Source organism: Tenebrio molitor, chromosome 2 (genome assembly GCF_963966145.1).
Source record: "Tenebrio molitor chromosome 2, icTenMoli1.1, whole genome shotgun sequence".
In the NCBI taxonomy this organism is placed as follows: Eukaryota; Metazoa; Arthropoda; class Insecta; order Coleoptera; family Tenebrionidae; genus Tenebrio; species Tenebrio molitor.
Genome location: NC_091047.1, coordinates 13811794 through 13826584, shown reverse-complemented (window position 1 = coordinate 13826584; position 14791 = coordinate 13811794). Strand labels below are relative to the sequence as shown.

At 36.1% G+C, this 14791-nt stretch overlaps 1 protein-coding gene and 2 long non-coding RNA genes across 10 annotated transcripts in view; 2 read left to right on the top strand and 1 right to left on the bottom strand.

Annotated features, from left to right (window-relative positions):
• The window catches only part of LOC138122588 (uncharacterized), an 83385-nt gene extending 75464 nt beyond the window's left edge, over nt 1-7921 (top strand). The window contains exon 2 of the long non-coding RNA XR_011156548.1: nt 7682-7921. This is a non-coding gene — a long non-coding RNA (uncharacterized lncRNA). The remainder of the gene's footprint in view (nt 1-7681) is intronic.
• The window catches only part of LOC138123654 (uncharacterized), a 145668-nt gene that overhangs the window by 107564 nt on the left and 23313 nt on the right, over nt 1-14791 (top strand). The window lies entirely within an intron of this gene.
• Nucleotides 1-14791, bottom strand: part of brp (bruchpilot) — a 44302-nt gene that overhangs the window by 8951 nt on the left and 20560 nt on the right. For 3 of the 8 annotated variants that reach the window (XM_069036823.1, XM_069036824.1, XM_069036820.1), the window contains exons 2-6: nt 3603-3752; nt 3445-3541; nt 3187-3242; nt 2619-2855; nt 2115-2441 (exon numbers count right to left, since the gene is read on the bottom strand). In XM_069036823.1, the coding sequence (XP_068892924.1) occupies nt 2115-2441; nt 2619-2855; nt 3187-3242; nt 3445-3541; nt 3603-3752 (867 nt within the window). Of the gene's footprint in view, nt 1-2114; nt 2442-2618; nt 2856-3186; nt 3243-3444; nt 3542-3602; nt 3753-4658; nt 4892-14791 lie in introns of those variants that run through there. The other 5 variants (XM_069036827.1, XM_069036821.1, XM_069036822.1 and 2 more) reach the window with 4 other exon arrangements.

Below are 14791 nucleotides of genomic sequence, written 5' to 3'. Positions count from 1 at the left end.
TGTATTGGAATAAATGCAATAAATACAATGGAAGTTCAGAGTGCAAACAGCGGAAAAAGGCTGATTATTGGACAATTATTAGAATTTCATTGATTGACAGTTATAGAAAACACAATTATAAAATTTAGCCGTTACAAGTTTTTTTTATGTCAGCAGTGTTATCTCCAAATGACTTGGTTTTTCGTGGAGAAAACTATACTCTGAGGTGACAGAAAAGCATGTGTTATTTAAAGTTTTATACTGCAGTATTTTTCTTCCTTTGCTTAGATACAGAATTTTTGCACATCTATCAGAAAACTTGAATAAACTGACGGTTCTAGAGATCCATAAACTTCCGGAAGGTGCAAAATGATGTCTTCTATGGTTGCTTTGGCTACGTTTAAAACATGAAAGACGAACGCTGCAGTAATCAAGTTGGTCGCCGCTGCCTTATAGTATCAAGTTTAGTCTGCTTAACAGACTTCTTCAAAGGGAATTACATTTTATTAATAAATAGATTTTTTTAACGTCATTACTTGTTTAGGCTCCATAGTTGACAACAACACGAACTAATGACTCTTTTTCAAACAACCTATCTTGCTGTTACATTTAAATAGGTATTTACACTGTAAGCAGCATTCAGATTTAAATCTTTCCCTTGATGTAAAGAGTTCCAGTGCGTCCTTGTTAATATCTCTCACTAATTCTCTTTGCAATATTATTCTCCTTTTAAATCGATTTCCGGATACACTATTTCACACAATTTACTCTTCACGTCGATAAATTTTCTCTTTTCTTTGCCAAGAAAATCCGGGGTGATTTATCTTCCATCAAATGGCATTGATTCCGGTAAGCTTAATCGACATGTGTAAATGAGATGTCTGTTTAAAGAGGTTAGTCTATGCTGTTACAGGTTGCCGTAGTTTTGAAAATCGACGAAACTCTTTACTATCGTCTCATTTTTTAGGAGTGATCAATATTCTAACATTTTCAATTATTCTTTCTATGAAGTGAAACCTTGTCAACAGATTTAATTAGGTGTTCTAAAATGTTTCGCAAATGGTGCAAATTTTTAAAAATAAAACAAAGAATTGTCCGATATTATTCATCAAATTGTATAAGAGAGCTGTCCAGAGAGTTCCCGGATTCTAATATTAATGACGCTACAATCAAAACGAACTTGGATGGGGTGGTGGGTGCAGTGTCGGAGTAAAAGAGTGACTTCTAAAGAGTGTCTGGATCTCTTACAGAAAAATTACATCGATATGAAACTGCAGCTTCATTCCGTTATGACCCCATTATGAAACAATAAAAACGTGGCAATTCTCCTCCTCCGAGAAAGATTCAGTTCGTTGGGAAGCTTCGTTTCGTTTTTTTCATTTTTTTTTTGGTAATAAAGGAATCATCTTCAGCGATTATTTAGAAACGATCAAAAGGTAATCACAGCCGACCACTATTGCAAACTGCAAGAGAAGTTGAAGATGAAAGCTGAAGAGGAGACGCTTCACAGGAAAAATGGCAATGATATTCTGCAATAACTGCTATTACAAAAAAATCAACAATTTCCATTTCTCCTTTAACATCAATGAAAAAGTTGTCACTGAAGTAAATGTTTTGCATATTTTGAACACCTTGACGAAATAGCCTAGACTAGTAGTGTAAGAACAGTGAAATACCGTTAAAAGATATTACACCAAAAAATAAAAAAATAATCAAATCACCACAATATTTTGCTTGATTGTACTCAATTCTGAGAATTTTCTGAACAGCCTTCGTGGATAGAGTAAAAGACAAACAACAAGAATAGATCCAATAGTGCCTTTATTCTATTTGCCGTGGAATTCCAAACAAAAAAAAATCTACTTTTTGGTTTTGGTTGGAATTGTATCGAATTCTTGTAAACTAGTAGAGCGTTTCCAATTAGGTGAACTACTTACATGTACAAACTGTAGGAAAGAAAAACAAGTAAAATTTTGTGTATTTCGCTCATATATTGTTTCGTAAATGAGCTTTTAGACACACACGGCAGCATAGAAATGTGCAATCATTTGAATTCTCAGCATGTCTTGTTGATGCAGTTGGATCAAAATTTTCAAAATAAAAATGTTAACGTCCGAAATTCAGTGTCGATTTACCTTCCTTTGTAGGACGTTGATTTTACGATCTTTGATGTCCATGTGTTCTCGTAGTTCTGCAATTTCTGCGGCGGCCCGAGCTCGTTCCTGTTGTTGCTGTTGGGTTTTCTTTTCGATGTGTCGGTTTTTTTCTTCAAGCCGCTGACGGAGTTCCTCGACATCGGTTTGTAGCATGTTGTAGTGCTCTTCTTTGGCGCACAGGGATTCTTTGAGAACCGCAATGTGACGTTGGTAGTCTTGGTGTTGTTCCTCGAGGGTTTTCATTTTGGCGCCCATGGCGAGGATCTCCTGGTCGCGGCGTTGGATCTCCACCCGGAACTCGTCCAACTGCACACATGAGCGGAGGCATGCACTATCCATGCGGGACACATGCGTGCCGAGAGACAGTGAGGTGGTAAAACTGAACTCAGCGCCAAGCGGCCGGAGAGTCTTTACAGCTAGTTACAGTCTACCAATAACGGCGCCATCCTTCCCGATCTGCACATCGTTTAACAGAAAACTTACTTGTCGCTTAAATGGGAGAGCCTGTGGAATGTCCGCGGTACTCGACGGGAGGGGAGGTTGGGTGCCCCCACCCAGCCGTTCCACCTCGCTTTCCAGCAGGTTGACCTCGCGCTCCAGAGTCGCTATTCTAGCGTCTTTCGTATCCAGGAGCACCCTGACCGTGCTGCTGGAAGGCGAGGGCACCAGCTCCAGCTGCGATTGCAGCACGCGCAACGTCTCATTGGCGGCTTGCAGCTCCTGCACAGGGAAGCAGCGGTCACAAGCCTGTGCTGCCGACCGCTCGCTCGCTCGCTTTACCACCCACCGTTACCGACACATGATCAAGACCACCACCTGTTAGTCAAAGAAAGCTTTCTCCCGCCGGGGACGGCACATGCACCCAACCTTGGGCAGTGTAAGGTCCGCACTTTGGGTCTGGTGTGATATGAGACAGCCATATGGAAACATCGAACATGCTTAATGAGTCTGAGGTATATCTTGATTATGTGCCAGATGAATTACGACTAAGTACAATCACACACACTCACTCGACAAGATGTCTTACTAAATTACAATGAATGATAAGCACCTGCTTTTGGGCCATGGCCTGCATTTGCTGGAACATCTGTCGTTCCTCCTCTTTACCTGGAACAGAGCCAACACCCGAGGGATTAGTCCAAGTACCTTCACCACTTTCAAGGCAGACACCTCTCCGGCTACGTGTGACAATGCTAAGTGTGTTGCACTGTAACTATGTAAGACTTCCCCGAGCGCCGCCGTCAGAAGAATTGAAGGAACAGATTGTGCAGGGGCAAGCAGCGATAAAACACACACGAAAACCACTCACCCATGCCCTTGTTCTGGAGCATCTCCAGGAGTTTCTTGATGCTCTCATCGCGAGCTTGTAGAGTTTGCTTTTGAGTCTCGATGCGAAGCTCCAGTTCCTACTCCACACACAAAACAGTTGCAATTGTTACAATTGCCATATCAATAAACATTTCAAACCTTTATTGTATCTCTCAAGATGGCTATCTCTCTAGTTAGGTGTTCGTTCTCTTGATAAAGCGCTTCCATTTGTTGTTGCATTTCTATACTGGGACCTCGCATTCGCATTCGCAGTTCCTCCTCTAATTGTCGTACCAACATCGCTTGTTTCTAAAAGAAATCAATCATTCAACAACCATGTTTAACAAGCAGCAACTCAAAGTCCTTTGCACCATTCTTTAAATCCATTTTATTTGGATTTTTCTTCTAAACTACTAGAGTTTAAGTGTTATATTTTATATTCCTGAATAGAGATAAAAGGTGGAAATGTCACGCAGTCTCAGTGTAGGTAGACATTTTATGTTTACTTTATTCTTTAAGTGCGGACAGAGACGATAAACGAGTGAATACTTTTTATCGATTTATTAGAAATACGATTATGTTGCCAAGAACCAGAAAATAAGAACATAACGTTTGAAATGTGGTAAATAGGTTAGAATAGGTTTATCTTGTCAGCAGAGCACTAAGGCTACCTTAAAATATTTTCAAGATAATGCTATGTAATTTATACAGATTTCAGTTTCTGTGGTGCTATAAAAAGTGTCTTTCGGTCCAAGATTATTTACAGAGAAAAGTGGCGCGCGTTTGTGCTGCCCTGAAGAGCCCGCCCTAGCGCTACGCCATTCGGTCGATTTGTTTACAAGTTCCAGCTGCAAATTTGTTGGCATTAAAGATAAATTGACGTCAAAATTCACTTCACGATTATTAACAGTATATTCATAAAGCTAGAGGTGCTACTAGGGAATAGCGCGCCCCAAATACAAAATGTTCTAGCGCGATCGTTGACTGGAAGGGCTTACCCGCTACCAGTCAGTGGTGGACCAAAGACATCAATAAGGACAGACCTGAAGTGGAAGAGACGCGTATAGGTTCATCACGCCATCCATAAGGTCCATTGAACTCCCATCGATGACCGAAGTCCATTCCAGCAGCTTCCAAAAGATTGAAACTGCTACCGTTAACCGTCATGTTGACCCGATTTATGTTTTGGTTTTCGATCAGCTGTGAGGCACTTACTTGTCCAGAATTTTGTCCAAGTCTTTCCATAATAACGTGAAGGGTTGACTTTGGAAATCTGGGTCGCGAGTTTACAGCCTCTCTGCTCCTGTAGCGCCCATTCGTTCCATGTCTTCTGGGTAGACATCATGAATTACTATGTAAGCACTTTGGGCTAACGGTTTCGCAATGTCCTTTTGGGAAGTTTAGGAAAATCCGCTGTTAATAATCACTTTGAAGTGCCAGTCGATTCGTCTTTAACACCAAATAAATGCAAATTTAATGAAAGTAACGTATCGAGTCACGTAACACTAGTTCAAAGGTCGGGCTCTACCAAACAGCCCAAATGCGCGTTACTGCTCTAAACGACCCGTCAGTATAAAATTACGCAAACGTTCTATTGTAGAAAAGAAAGAAGAGAAAATATTTTGTGACGAACAAGAAACGGAAGATTATTACCTAAAAGATATTTGAGGAACTTACTTTTCATTGGCAGTTGTTACTTACTGTTTTTAGTAATTAGCAACTCATGGTAAGAAGTAGAAATTATTTGTTTACTAAATCAGCTTAGTTTTTGCGCTACTTGTTAAGACTGTTAAGATTTGGCTGTAACTATCTACTGGATTAGCGACGTTTAAGCTGAAGAAGACGAACTTTGGTCAGCAGATGTAGGAGTTTACATGAAGTGAGATGAAGAAGAAAAGAAAAACGCATAAATTAAAAGAGAATCAGAGCCTCCGAGCGAGAAATGAGTGTGGTGGATTCACATGAGTGTCATGAATTCTTTGAAAGACGACGGTCTGATATCAGGACATACTATACAGGCTGGTCCCGATATAACCTGCCAGAAGAAATCCAGTAATAGGTGACGATGAGTAGAACTCATACACAAAAAAAGTTTCTAATAAAAGTCTTTTCGTTTTCGAGATAAAAATAATTGAAAATTTGGTCAAAATTTGCTGTACGCTAATGAGTTAATCAGTTTTAAAAAGGTAATTCTGGTTACTTGGCTGCGATTTCTTTAGCAACGGTACCTGCAACACCTATGACATTTATCAAGTTTAATTTTAAATTTGCGAATCCTTTAAAAAGTTATGAAATTCACGAAACAAGAATACGCCGATTTGCATTTACTCTATGGCGAAGCACGTGGTAATTCAAGACCGGCAAGGCTACCATACGGCGAGCGTTTTCCTGAAGGAGTCCTTCCGTCCCGTTGTACTTTTGTGGAGCTACATCTGCATTTATGTGAGGTTGGTTCTGACTGATTCCAATACGATGGCGTCCCCGATCCTCCATTTAACCCCTCTGGATTTTAATTTTTGGGGCCACACGAAAGATTTGGTATACGAAGTTGAAATAAATACAAAAAGCCAACTCCAGAAACGCGACACAGATGCCGCGAACCAGATTCGTAAAAACCCAGAAATGCTGAATTCTGTTTATGAAAATTGGTACCGGCGTACTCAAATGTGCTTAAATGCCAACGGAAGGCACACAGAACATTTATTATAAAATAATGTTTCTAGTCTAGTTTACCTTTCATTAGTTAGTAGATATTCTCAGTTAGAGTTGAAAGTACGAATATGTAAAGTGTAAATAAATTTATTCAATACATTATTTTGGCTATTTAACCACAATTAAGACGATACTCTTATTACACAGTTCTTCCACAATTTTGCACACACTATCTCTACATTTATTTACACATTGAGGAACACCACTTTATTTATTACTCATTCATCTCAGTCTACAAAATCAGCTTTTGTACTTAAATAAGCTGGTGAATTAACGCACACAGTGTCCAGCGTTTTCAATAAATGTCATTAATTTGATTTAGTTTGTCAGATTTGAGATTTGTCATAAACGATACAGGTACCTATGTTGCTTAGATACTGTCATCCTTACAAACACCAACAATTAATTCCTGAGTAGGTACGTATTTTTGTGGTCAGCAGCGTCGAATGGCTGTGGATAGGGGTTAATTTATCCCCATTATTTTGGACCTAACGAAGGGGGGTTTTTTGGACTTGTTAGATCCTTCTAATGACCCAGAATTTTTTTGGCAGGTTATATCGGGACCACCCTGTATATACAGGGTACTTATTTCACGAGTGATACTGAGCCCGACGGAATTGAAAATGCAACCCACGATACATTTGGAACGTAAAGCGTAAAGATATTTAGCGCGTCCATATCCAGCTTACGTTACAAATGTATTGTGGGTTGCATTTTTAATTCCGTCGGGCTCATTATCACTTGTGAAATATCCTGTATATAATTTGAAAATTTTTATAGGAGTCTAATTTTTTTGCGTTAACTCAAAACAAAAACAGCAATGGAGGTTACAAAATAATAAAAAGCGCTTGAGCGTTTTCCATGAAGGGACGCCTCTTTACTCCAAGTACATACAGATAATTTGTCTTAACAAGTGTGCCTGTGCTTTTTTGACAATATAAAAGGCTAAGGAACGTATCGGAACTTTTACAGCAACAAGCAATAGTAATTAAAAAGTTAGCCTTTGTTCTTTTGGTGGATACACAGCATAAAAGCACAATAGGTTTTTGTACGTATCGAATTTACTCTTATAGTAGGTTAGTAGGTACCTACGGTCTCTACAAAATGTGAATAAATGTGCTGATGATAAAAAAAGTGCAATTTCTTCTACAATATTTCATTTTTATTGCTATAAGAAGCCATGAATTCCGTACTATGAAATACACCTACTATAAACTGAAATTTTTAATAGAAACGGTATCTGTGTAGATTTTTAAAATATTTCTTTTAGCACAAAGTATGAACAAAAAGACATATTTTTTTAGTTCGTGTTGTTTGTTTATACCTGTACCTACGTATTATACGCTGTATTCGCTTATTGTAATTTGTTTATATTGTAAAACGTCGAGCATTTCGTATAAATGTGAAATCACTATAAAGAATATATGGCACGAGCCATCATAAAACAAGATTTTATAATATCTGCAATAACAGATTTACGGGGACACAAAAAGGTTGGCTTCATATCGATTGTGACAATTCGCTAGGTACAGTGGCGAGCACGGAATTTCGCACACATTGGACATTTCACTGACTTAATTTTATTAAAATGAGATACCTACTGGCGGCAGTTTCGTGACAGTTTAGGTGAAACATCAGTCATGATCACATATATCATGCGTATCCCACCTCATTATTGATTATAATGACAATAAAGCTTAGACTAGATAGTTTTTTTTTAATGACGTACAAATTGGCGTGCGAAATTCCGTGCTCCCCACTGTACATTGCTAAGAATGATTCGATCGATTCGAAACTGAGCTAATCTGGACCCATCACAAAATATTATTCAAATCCTTGTCACTGAAATTTTCAGGTATGATTCGTAATTTATATTTTTGCAATTTATTTCAACATAAATTGTGTGATCAAAATTTCTGGCTTGAATTGTAAAATCAATATCACGATTTTTTTACAGAAACACATTTTGCTTAAATGTAATGTTTTTTTTCAGCGGTTTAGTTTTCTCTTTTCATAATTGTCCTTCGCGAACAGTAATCTGGAACAAAATTAGGTGGTTTTTACGTTGTTTTTTTACAGCTATAGATTTAGGTTTCTTATAAAACAAACACAGATGTGACTATTCAGGAAGAGATAAACAGAGGCGTTAATTATTATTTCCTTTTCTGTTGTCGAGGAATCAAATATCTTAAGCATGTGGAAACTTAAACAAACACACTTTGTGTTAAGTTGGAGGTCACACATAAAATATAAAAATGAAAGGGTAAGGGTAGTCACTATTACGGGTGAGTGTGGGAGGATCGATATCAGTAACGGAGACAGGCAAGCTTTTATAAGTAGGTCATTGACGTACGCCACTGCAATCACATTGATGATGACGCCTGGAGTACAGGCAACCAGTTTAATACATTGCCGTTACTATCTACCTACAGCTGTTCCACAAAACCCTTTTGATTTTATTTTTGTATTTTCACAGTCATTTTTAAAAACGCAGAAGTATAATCGCAGATAAAAAATCTCTTGCAATAGCTCGTGTATGATTGAAGAAATGTAAGTAATTGTCACTGTTTCTGGAAAATGGGTAAGTGGGTAAAGAGATGTCTAACCCCAGTAGGTTGATGGGTTCGCTTTAAAAGAAATAGTTGAATAAGACTTGAAAGTCTCCCGGATTGGTCCGGTCGACGACCCTATTTATTGATCGGCACAATGCACATGAGAGAAGATAAATTTAGCCAAAACTTTCAAGAGAAATTTAAAAGCTCTACATTGCTTTAATAAAATGAAGCCATTAAAAAGCCTCAATTGTTGGGTATATTTAATTTCATATTCTTCCCAATTTAATGCAAAAAACCCGCTCGAGGCCGAGTATTTTTAACTTTCTGTGCTGCGACTTACGTAAAACCTATCCCAAGACACCTCTTCGCTGCAACTTTTAAAAAGTTAATTCTAAATGGAAAGTGGGGTCATGGGGTGCACAAATTTCATTGTGTTAGTTTTAATTACATTCACGCAACATGTGTCTAGTTAATTCCAGCCATGTGAAAGTAGTAGCAATTTCGTAGGGTGTTTCTTACAATTTTACGATTCTTGTTATGTCGCCTGGCCGAAAAGGAAATAAAACTCGAAGAGCTTCCTTCTTTCGTTCGGTTGCGTGCTCTTTGCACGCGCTCTGGGAACAGCATATTACATTGATTTTGGAATTATTACCTTGTTTACAGTGCACACTCATTCAGAAACTCCATGGAGTTATTTTCATGACTGCTAAAGTAACGAATGGGGTGGTTTAATTAAGTATTTGGCCTATTTCAAATATATAAATGAATAAACCATGTCCTTTTTGCATAATGTATTTGTGCGTTGTTCAGGCCGTCGAATCATGTTAATTAATTTTAACGAATGCACAGAAAGTCACCTAATTTGCTTCCGAGGAGGGGAGAAATGTTCAGAACGGTGGCGAACGGTTGAGGTGGTAGGATGACGTAATAACTGGATATTTATTTTTAAAAAGAATCATTTTCAATGAGCCGTAAAATCTTATCTTTGCACAGTAAATGTGTTGATCACGTGTGATATTACCATTGGGGGTATGTTGAGATTTCGATATGACTAAGTTTGCTTGCTGTTCCGGACAAAAATACCTTGGAAGTTATCGCCTTCGTTATTCAAATCTCATGTATCAGAAATTTTTATATAACTAAGTAGTTTTTATTTCCCTGACAGAATTAATAGTGTTCAGGTCTACATCAAAAGTTTCAACATACTTTAAAATGTGTGACTTAAGTGATGGCAAAATATTTTATCTGCAACAACAAATATGTACATGTTTGTGTAAGAATTTTCCATTTAAGAAAAAATGTCAAACAAGCAAACAAGAGCTTTAAATATTGTCGATATATTGTTTATTTGTATTACTCGTAATAATTAATAATCAGAACAAAGTTAAGTCTTCCCCTTTTAAATATTAGAAGGTTCTAATAGCTATTTTCAATACAAGTGAGCAAAGTAGTGCATTTAATCACGAGTACGGAAGTTGGGCGTCTGAGCCGAAGGCGAGTACCCAAACCGTACGAGAATATTTTTCCTCACTAGTTATTCAACTGCCATCTTTGCTCACTATTTTCAGTGACAAAGACCACTGAAATTCAATGATCATGGAAAAAATTGTTGTTCGTACAATATGGACTAACATCTTCAAAATTTTATTTCTATTTATAATATCGTTTACCGTAACTTCTGTTAACTAGCTTTGCACGCAGACTAAATTGTTGATTATTTATTTTTGAAATTAGTGTCGAATATTTACTTGACAGTCGTGTTTATGGTCAGTTTATTCAATTTGGTAAATTCTTCTTTTATACTAATTATAATTTGGTTTTAATACTTCTTACTGCGTTTTAAAAGTGATGTGTTGATGTTTCTAAAAAATAATAGCTGACTTTTAGATTGAACATCAAGTTATGTATCAGCCGTTCTGAAGGTTTCTTTCCTTGCATAAAAATGATAGGTTGACCAAAGCTGCCTTTAGAGGCTTGTTGTCGTGAAGTGTTCTCCGAAGACAAATAACTATCTTTTCCGGAGAAAAAAAAAACCAACATAACGACAGTCATACAATGATTCGAATAAACGAAATTTTGCAACATGCTGGACGACTAAACAATTTTATATGTGATGCAGTTCATTACCATGAAAAATGTGCTCAAACTAAATATTTAGGTTTTAAAAAAGTGCTTCTAATAAATAAAATAGGCGTTTATAAACGAAGCATTATTTTTTATCAAAGTGTCCGAGAATAGTAAATGAAAGAGCGTAAATGTAATGAATATTTTATTTGTAATTGTTTTACTCCAACTTTTGTTTTTAAATAAAACAAAAAGTGAGATCATTTCGAAAGGCAGAGTTTTATTCTATTTTGCAAATTGATTTTCGTCTGTCTATTCTTGGGGAATTCGTGTGCAAACTTCACCTTCACAAGAATTTTATCAATAGGATTTACAGCCTTATGACGACTGACAAGTAGTTTATACCTTCGCTATTTTCTGACATTGTACGCCTGAAAAATGCAACAACAAAAGCTGGAGATATTTTTGACTTCGGGTTTCAAACAGAAGGATAGTTTGTGAATACATTCTTGAGATATGTATCATTCATAAACAATTTTTTCGCTCAAGATCTGTCTCCCATTTGAAATGAAGCTCACTTCGTGTAAATGGCGGATTTGTAAAGATATAAAGGCCTTTTACAAATAAACATGTACTCATTTTTATCTAGATTAAATCGTTATACAATATCATTTTCTCTTTTACATGACGTAATTGCTTTTCCATTTGTCCGTGTATAATATCAGCTTTGAAGATAATTTTTACGTAGGATTTACGTATTATTTAACGTAAACAACAATTTGACACAAACAGTTTTTAGTCAGATAAAAATACTAAAAAGCGAAATTAAACTTATGGATGGAATACATTTTAGCCACCAGGATTATTGCCAAAGCAAGAATAGTTAAATAGTTACCTACTTACAATTATACAATTTCGCTACTCTTTCAATGATTTTTCTCTTTAGTCCAGGAACGTTTAAAAAAAATCGCTTTCTCATATTGTAAATTCTCTGCTTTTTGTGTCGTGTATACACCTAATAGACGAAAACCATTAATTTGAAAAAAATAATTGAAGGCTTGAACTCGACGTACAATTTTGATGTTCATTGATCATAAATAATTATTATTACCTACTGTAGTGGAGCACATGTAAAACAGTCATTAACAAAGAAATTTTCTACGAATAAATATTTTATCTCTCTGCCCATCATTTTTGTTAATGTTTTATTTTTATATCTATTTTTAGACATACTTAAATTAAATGATCCTGTTTTTAACGACAGTCACAATATTCAGATTGATTTTTTTTTTTGGTTCATCCAGTTCTGACCAATTTAATTTTTTAAAACTACAAACTAATAAACAGAAAACATTTTTTGCAACTGTGTTATGCTCAATTTTCTTTAGTAACAAAATTAACACACAATCTATTCTCAGTAAATCAACGTAAACAAACATGGAGAGTTGGTTTGTCCATGATCTGTTCTATTTTTGCCAGACAAGCGTCTGGTTATGTGGCGATATTGCAAATTTGAACAGTTAATTCAACTGTGGATTGATTAATTTGTAGATTAAATCTGGGTCAGAATAGTTTCCCACATAAAACATCTATTCTCTGTGTCATCACGATATCGCATAATATCATAAATGCAAGGATTCCATGTATAAAATGTCATTTTGATGTAACTGTAATGGAAGGGCATAAGGTGAAAATATTTTTACATATACCGGGTGTCCTCTAGGTACTTTATGACTTATTAAGGTTATGTTTTGACTGAAACAGAATATACACTATAATTTACTGAAGCTATATTACAAGTAATAACAATTTATATCTTAATAAGACATTAAATCAACACAAAGAACGAAATCAACATGAAGAACTTTTGCTTAGAATTGAATTTTTATTTCTTCAATAAGATAAATGTATAAACTGGTCTCCAATAAAACTTAAGAATCATATTATATTGTTTTTCCTTTATGCCAGCAGCTCTAGAAGATGACACTGGGTACAAAAAGTTCTAAAAGGTGATCCCAGTTCAATGTCGTGCAGATTTTAGGCAGTGAAGGGACTTTGGCGAGGGTCGAATATCTTTCGTATGCGAATTTTTTAAGAATAGGTCATACATAGTGTTTTCGTCGTTCTGTATTGTTGGTCTAGACTCTAGATGGTCCTGGAATGGTAAAAATCAACAACAAAAACAAAATCAGCTCTGGATGAAGACGTCTTAAAAGAACCACAGAGCGTGAAGATGAAGCATTTCGTCTCTCTGTTCTGAGAGACCCATTTTCAACATTAACGGAAATTGGATAAGACTGGTTGGTAGTATGTGAACGCAGAGTTTCTACGGCAGCCATTTACATGAGATTTTTTTTTGTATCAGAACACACCGTTCATGTCTTTGCATACCACTCACTCCAAGCAAGACTTGAGTGGTGTATGATGACTCTGGATTCTTGGAATGGGATCAAGAGTAAGATGCCGAATAGGGAAACTTCAAATTTTGCTGCAATTTGCTACTGATGGGTCTATCAGAGTGTTATAGTTTGGGCTGCGGTATCATTCAGAAGTTGGTTTGCTCTAGTTTGTGAAATTTAAATGCAACTCGCTGCATTGGGAGCATTTAGGAGTCATGGTAACACCGCATACGTAAGTGGCTTGCAAAAATCTATTTTTCTTATCGTCTTCAGATATCGCAACAATTGCAAGACTTTCTAGTACGTAATATTATAGCTACGGCCGACGAGCCTATAGAAAACGTATGGAATATCGTAGGTGTTAAGATAGATAACTTATAGTTCTCGTCTAATGACCTGACGTCGAAGCCAGAAAGTCTGGGATGAAATGCTCCAAATATTCATAACCTGATTTCCATCGTGTCTGAATGTATAAGAAATCGTGGTGATACCACTCATTATTGATTAGGTATTTCTTGTTGTCCTTGTCCCTTTTTAGGTAAATTTTTATCATTTTTATATTTTGTTGAGTTTAGCTGGTTCTGTTATTTCATTAAAATTGTTCAATAATTATTGGGCGTTGCGCAGCATTTACCTACGTATTTAGTCAACATTTACATTTCTTATCCAAGGGATTTTGCCTTTATATAAAATCTTGAACAACGTGCTAGTAAATCTTTTAAAGTGCTTCTATTATGTACTTCTTTAATTTAGTTACAACTGTTTACTTGACTTAATTTCACATCGGCATATTAACCAAATCAGGCTGGAATTATTTACACTGGAATAATGTTTCTTAATTAGTGGGAGCAAAATTTACACAATCCCTTATCATTGGTTTTAAAATGTTCGTTACTTAAATGACAATGCAAATAAACATTTTTTTTTAGAAATATGTTAAAGATTTTTGTTGGACCAGACCCAGCAAATGGTGCTTTCCGTTTCTTGAAATCTTTCTTTAAATTTTTGAAAGATTAGTAATTGTTGTTGATGTGTGATGTCTGTTCGTGACTATTATGTACTTTGAAATATCTTTTGAAAATTAGAAAAGAAAAAATTGTACGAACAAATTTTAAAGTAAACAAATGATAACTCTGATTCTGATTCTCATAAATCAATTGCTAATAAATTGTAGAAGTAATTGATTTTGTCACTGGATGTCCGCTTAAATACCGCTAAGTGTCAGGAAGTTTTAAAAAGTTAGAAAAGCACAGGTACCAGTGTAGGTAAAAGGTATAGGTCATTGATAATGATATGAATAAAATCGGGCATGCATCAACTCATTTATTTTCTTTTGCTGCAGTTACAGTGAAATGACCATTTTGAAACTTACAATTTTCAAATTTTAAGGGACCATAATTCCTAGTTCTCTTGTGGCAATATTATTAGTACTTGAAGTTCAAATTATGTAGTAAAGTCTACGAAAGTCTAAAGTTTACTTTTTAACGTTGAACGGCCATCTTGCTATTTTTGATTTTAACATCTGTCATCCGTGCACACGGGCGACTCGTGTTACACCACAGTGGTACCGGTTAAATGTTGGGTAATAATTTCATTATTTCGCCTTTTTAGAGGCGTT